Genomic DNA, 6,000 nt, shown 5'->3' with positions numbered 1-6,000 from the left:
TAGAGGAATTTATATTTCTATTATACTCCTCCTTAGAGATGTCCCTTATATATAGATGGAAAGTTACCTATTACTATAAAGCGTATATGCTTTTGTATTCTTTGACATGATTAATTAGAAATAACTTAGAATCTCTCTCTTGAATGTTACATAGCCTAGTTGTACTATATTTATGACTATCTATCTCTTTCTCTAGATTGCCATGCACTTATTATATAAATATCTTTTGGCTTACCCCTATTTAGAGTAAGTATTTAGTAAATGATTTCATCATAAATATCTCCACTTGCTATCGCTCCTTCCTGTGGTAAAATATAAATATTGATACTTAGAATACTCCCGGTGAAATACTACAATGGTATATTGTGCACTTGCATAATTCCTATCTTCTAAACTCAATTAATAAATACAAACACACACAGCCAAACACTTAGGCAGATTGGTCATTGTTTAGACGGACTCGACAGGTACTTAGCACACAACACAGCGCGACGGCAAGCACACACGGCATCAACCAGTTGGTCAAGCAAACGGATCTAAACAGGACAACGACGGCAGGCTCCTTGCGTGCCACCTCAGAGCGACGGCAGCAACCAGAACATGGAGACAGCAGAAGTTGCGATGAAGGACCAGGTGATGAAAGCCAGGACCACCGAGAGCGCGTACCGTCCGCACGACAACTGCGGGTACATCCTGCAGAAGTGGACGTCCCTCTCGAACAGGATGGTAACGCCCGCGGACGCCGAAGCGGCAGCAAACGACAGAATTGCAGTGACCTTGCAAAGGCAGGCACACCAAAATGTTCCGTTAAAGTTTTCTTTAGCTAAATCTTAATAGTGGAATTGAAATAAAATGTAATGGCACCCCAATATATATTCATTAACAACTATAGGTGCTCCTTTCACAAAAGAAAACTTGGTTCGGTAACTTTTGTACACTTGTTCTGAATTCTCTAGAAAAGAGAATTCAGCAAAACAAAGGACTCAAGAAACATTGAACACCCAGGATAACAAAGTGGCCTAATACTTATGCATTTTTTATCAAGTTGATTTTGAATCTTCTCAGCAAGCATCAATAGTTGCATACAAGGAACATTCCATACCTACAGACTGCATCTGATGGTTAAAATTCATTGTTTTGTATCTAAAAAAAACTCAACCCCTGGGGGATTGACATCCCCCGAGGTATATCACATAAGGAAGAAATTTCCTCGAACTGCAGGGTTGTAAGCACTTGAGCTAACAAACACAAAAATAATCACTTACCCAGTCCCCAACAACAAAAAGGCTTACAAGCACAGGGTTGTGAAGATCTCTTTTAGTCTTCAAAGAGTAGATATCAAGACAAGCAAGGCCAAAACTCCAAAGAAGCTGCAGGGCCATTGAAGCAATCAAGTAGCTGGAAACGACAAAATAGATCAGAATAAATAACCAGAAGCAATGTAAATGAGACCAAGAATGCATATTTGAGCATTGAGCTCATGCTCAAGGCCAAGCCATTTTGAACATTACAACTTTCAGATGAGATTCAGCTAATACAAAAGCTGAGCAGGAGCAATAAAATCATTTATGCATCAATGCAATAGTGAAGAGATGTAACACATTGAAATACAAGTCCTAACACATTCCAACTATCAAAAGCTCAGCAGGAGCAATAAAACCATTTGTGCATCAATGTGTGGATGAATAGCACTGAGCCTCTCAGACAGTACATATAGATTACAAAGACATGGGGGCAAGAAACTTCCCTGGATAAATACTGCATTACAATCCTAACTACCAAATGTACTCTAACAATCTGCCCCCTTTTGCTACTTTTGCTTCTTGGCTCAGGCTGCCTCCATGCCCCTCACTGGAGGACAAGATGTACAAAAAGAGAGGGGCAAAGACTTTGGGTTCACTTACCTGTCAGCTTGGCAAGGGTTGCATGTGGCAGTCACCATGGAGCAGCATGGGTGTTGCACTGTTGCAATAGTCAGCAATGCACGGATAGGGTTGGCTTCAATCAGGGCTATTCTGATAGGGCTAAACTATGTAAAGGGGAGATTTTTTTTTTAAAAAAAAATAGCAGCAGCATATTTGTAACTTCCTTGCATCTCTTTTGAGAAACAACTGACAAAGATTAAAAGAAAAGTCATATGGAAAGAGAAGAGTTACAGGGATGGTGCAAGTCTAAAACCAATGCCATGGTTGTATTGTAGTATCAAACTGAACAGTGAAATATTCTCAGTGCTTAATTTGTCAAAGAAAAATCTATATGACAAATTTTGCAAACATGAGACATAATAATGCAAACATAAAAGTATAAGGGCAAAAATAAATCTTGCTGAGCAAGTTAGTCATAGGAGACCCTTTTTCTAACCTCATGGTTAAATTGGAACCAAGGTGAACAAATAGAAGAAAAAAAATCAACTAGTTACTCCCTGGCTGTCTTAAGATGAGGAGCACCAAACCCTGGTTGGCCAGGAAACTCGCTGAACCCACAGTTTGTGAGCACCCAGGTTCGAGCATGAGTTGGTGGGCTCCTTGACCGGAAACTACAACGAGTGATCTCAACCAAGGTAAACAAATGACAGGAAAAAAATACTCATAATATAGGTAGAAATGATTTATCATACAATTCACACTCCATTTCCAACAGAATTATTTAATTTGTTAAATGTTGCAACTTAATTTGAGAGGATGCCAAGAGGGGTGGTCAGGTGGAAGATGGAAAAGGCTGTTCTCTTATCACATTTGAATTCAATACTCTTTCATAGAACGATTTAAACACATAGTCCCACAACATTTTATCCAACACTACTTGAAGTAATAGGTCTTCTGCACTGGGAAAAAAAACAGTAAAGGTTAGGGAAGCATTTGAGTTCAAGTGAATACCCTTTATAGGCACCTAAAATAAGAACACATGCAACATTGAACTTGTAGGGCAACAAATAGGCTTAGACTGTTAAACTCTTTAATGCATCTAAATCTATGCCATATGTGCCTTCTGTTCATTTAAGTCACAAAAAGCCTACTGCTTCCGACCCAGATGGTGATGCAATTTGGTGATAGACCAAGTCCATAAGTCTTATGCTTGTCCTAAGTAGTAGTTGGTGCATATGTCAGCACCCTTATCATCTATCTTATCTATATTAGCATCTACTTTAGGACATGCTGCATGCTTTAGCATCTACCGTAGAATATGCTGTGCTGCATGTGTTCTCTGCAGTGCCTCGGAAATTTTTGAAACGGTCGGTGGCTGAAGCTTTTCAAGAGCAACGTTGGCCAAGGGATGTGGAAGGAGGTCTGTCGATGATTGGACTGTTTGAGTATTTTCAATTGTGGGACATCATACAAGATTTCATGCTGACCACAACCGAAGACTTACACAGTTGGAGGTTTGAGAGCTCTGGGTTTTTCTCATCCAGATCAGCGTATCAGGCTTTCTTTAATGGGGTCGATCACTTTTGAGCCATGGAGGCGCATCTGGAAATCTTGGGCCCCGGCCAAGTGTAAAGTTTTTCTTTGGTTGGCTGTTCGAAACAGATGTTGGACAGCGGATCAATTGGCCAAACGAAATTTGCCGCATCTGAGTCTTTGCCCGTTGTGTGATCAAGCAGAAGAAACCATTCAGCACCAATTAACCTCCTGTGTCTTCGCACGTGAATTCTGGTTCAGAATTTTGTCACCAGTAGGTTTCCAAAGGTGCGTGCCAGACAACAGGGATCAAGACTTCGCAGGCTGGTGGAGAAAAGCAGCTAAGCAGGTACCCAAAGAAAAGAAGAAAGGTTTCAACACTTTGGTCATCCTGGGTGCATGGCTTCTCTGGAAATATAGGAATGCAAGGAGCGAGCCCGAGCATGAATGATTTGTTCCGCTCCTTTGATGATGAGCACCATCTTTGGCATCTCGCAGGGGCACGAAAGCTTGGCGCTTTAGGTCAAGAGGTGGCGACAACCTAGCTGTTGTCAATAGTTCGTGTGTTGTGGGTCAAGTCCTACCCAGTGTTTGTGTTTTAGTGATCTAGGACTTGTTGTAACTTAGCACCCCCACAGCTCGGGCCGGAGTGGGGGGAGGCTTCTTGTACAGGTCCGTTTTTTCCTCTCTTAATGCAATGATACGCAGCTCTCCTGCGTATTCGAGAAAAAGAATATGCTGAAGCTTTCTTAAGTTGCAAGTTTGCTACTCTTATATGTATCCAATCCTGCCATGGTCCATGGTGTGGCTAATGAAATAGAAAATCCGCCCCAAAACATGTGTCTTGTTCCAACAAATGGTATCTAGAGCCTAGTTCTTCCGTGGGTCTCTTCTATCTTCATGTGTGGCACCATGAGCAACCGACTGCATTCACACTCCACCACCTCCCTTGGCTGGCGCAGGCAGGAGGCCGCGGTCGGCAACGGCGACGCACGCGCAACGGAGTTGGAGGCGGCGGTGCAGCGGGATGCCTGCATCACGACGGTGGAGGCTGCGGCAACATGTGCGGCCGAGACAACCCGCAAGGCTCCGTGGCGGCCGCTGCTGTTGTGCTATGCGCGGAAGCGGCACGAGACGACTACGATGCGCGTGCGGTGCGGGCCGAGCGGGAGTAGGCGGCCCGGGACACGCGGGAGCAGTACGGATGCGGCCTGGGCGGACGCGACTTGGGCGGCTGGGACCTAGGCAGACATGACGCTGGTGCATGGGGCCCTCACAGGTGGCGCGACCGTTCCCTGGCCGTCGTGGTTCTCCATCCGCCGTCCATACCGTCTTCAAGGACTCGGGCGCCGGCACGTCATGGCCCATGCTCACCATCGACCAACTACAACAAGTGAGCTTGGTGGTGAAGGTGAAGATGCAGGCATGATAGATGTGGGATGCGGTGCGGTACGGCGACGGCGACTTCCACGAGGATCAGCGAGCGCTGGAGGCCCTTCTTGCTACTGTTCTGCTGGAGATAGCGCCCACCCTTGCGGACAAGGAGACCCCCAAGGATGCCTAGGACTCCAACGCTGCGGCATGCATCGGCAACGCCCGCACCCACAGAGCCACGCAGAAGAAGATACGCCAGGAGTGGGACCGCCTCTCCCGCCTGGTGTAGCAGAAGATGCGGTACGACGACGACAACATCGACAAGGAGAAAGCCGTCGAGAAGTTCCTCCGCGTCGTCCCCAAGAAGTACACGCGGGTCGCCTTGGCGATGGAGACACTGCTGGACCTCTCTGAGCTGATGATCGAGGAGGTGATGGGTCGCCTTCAAGGATGTCGATGACCGCGAGTAGCTACCTCTCTCAGAGCCGGTCACCATTGGGGGCAAGCTTCTCTTCAACGGGGAGCAGTGGCTCGCTCGCCAAAAGGAGCGGAAGAAGGGTGAGGCTTTGGGTTCGTCGAGCAGCCACAAGAGCCAGACGCGCAAGAGGGATAAGGCTCCCTGGGTGCGTGGAGGCGGTGATGGCGGCACCGACGGCGAGCGCATGGCTACTCGGGACGACGCCTGCCTCAGCTGCGACAAGACTGGCCATTGGGCCAAGGGCTGCAAGCAAGCAAAGTGCGGTAGTTAGGCACACGTCGCGCAAGCACAGGAGGGTGACGAGCCGGCTTTGTTCCTAGTACACGGGAGCATTGAGCAGCACTCCCCTCCCGCGCCACCTGTGAGGGCTCTTCTCCACCTCGATGAGTCGCGCGCCCATGTTTTCCTCGGCAACAAGTCTAGTGACCACAAGATCGACGGCTGATACCTCGACACCTGGCGCCACCCACCACATGATCAGGCGGCTGGACTACTTCTCTAACTTGGACTCTGGCGTGCAAAGCTCCGTCAAGTTTGAGGACGCCTCCGCCGTGGAGATCAAGGGTGTCGGCTCCGTCGTCTTCACCGTCAAGACCGGCGAACACCGGCTACTCACCGGCGTCAACTACATCCCCCACGTTGAGGAACTCCATCATCAGCCTTGGCCAGCTGGATGAGAACGGCTCTCGCATGGAGATCGAGCACGGGGTGCTGCGCATCTAGGATCGCCGTCGCCGCCTTCTCACCAAG

General features: G+C 47.4%; 1 protein-coding gene across 2 annotated transcripts in view; it reads right to left on the bottom strand.

Annotated features, from left to right (window-relative positions):
* Positions 1-442: 442 nt before the first annotated feature.
* LOC136545958 (CASP-like protein 5B3) overlaps positions 443-6,000 on the bottom strand; it is a 29,148-nt gene continuing 23,590 nt past the window's right edge. Inside the window, exons 2-3 of one of the 2 annotated variants that reach the window (XM_066537923.1) lie at positions 1,266-1,398; positions 443-776 (exon numbers count right to left, since the gene is read on the bottom strand). In XM_066537923.1, the coding sequence (XP_066394020.1) occupies positions 576-776; positions 1,266-1,398 (334 nt within the window). In that variant the 3' untranslated portion in view covers positions 443-575. The remainder of the gene's footprint in view (positions 777-1,265; positions 1,399-6,000) is intronic. The other variant, XM_066537925.1, reaches the window with a different exon arrangement.

The sequence above is a fragment of the Miscanthus floridulus genome, chromosome 3 (genome assembly GCF_019320115.1).
Source record: "Miscanthus floridulus cultivar M001 chromosome 3, ASM1932011v1, whole genome shotgun sequence".
Lineage (NCBI taxonomy): Eukaryota > Viridiplantae > Streptophyta > Magnoliopsida > Poales > Poaceae > Miscanthus > Miscanthus floridulus.
Note: the sequence above shows the minus strand (reverse complement) of the source record. Positions and strands in the feature narration are given on the sequence as shown.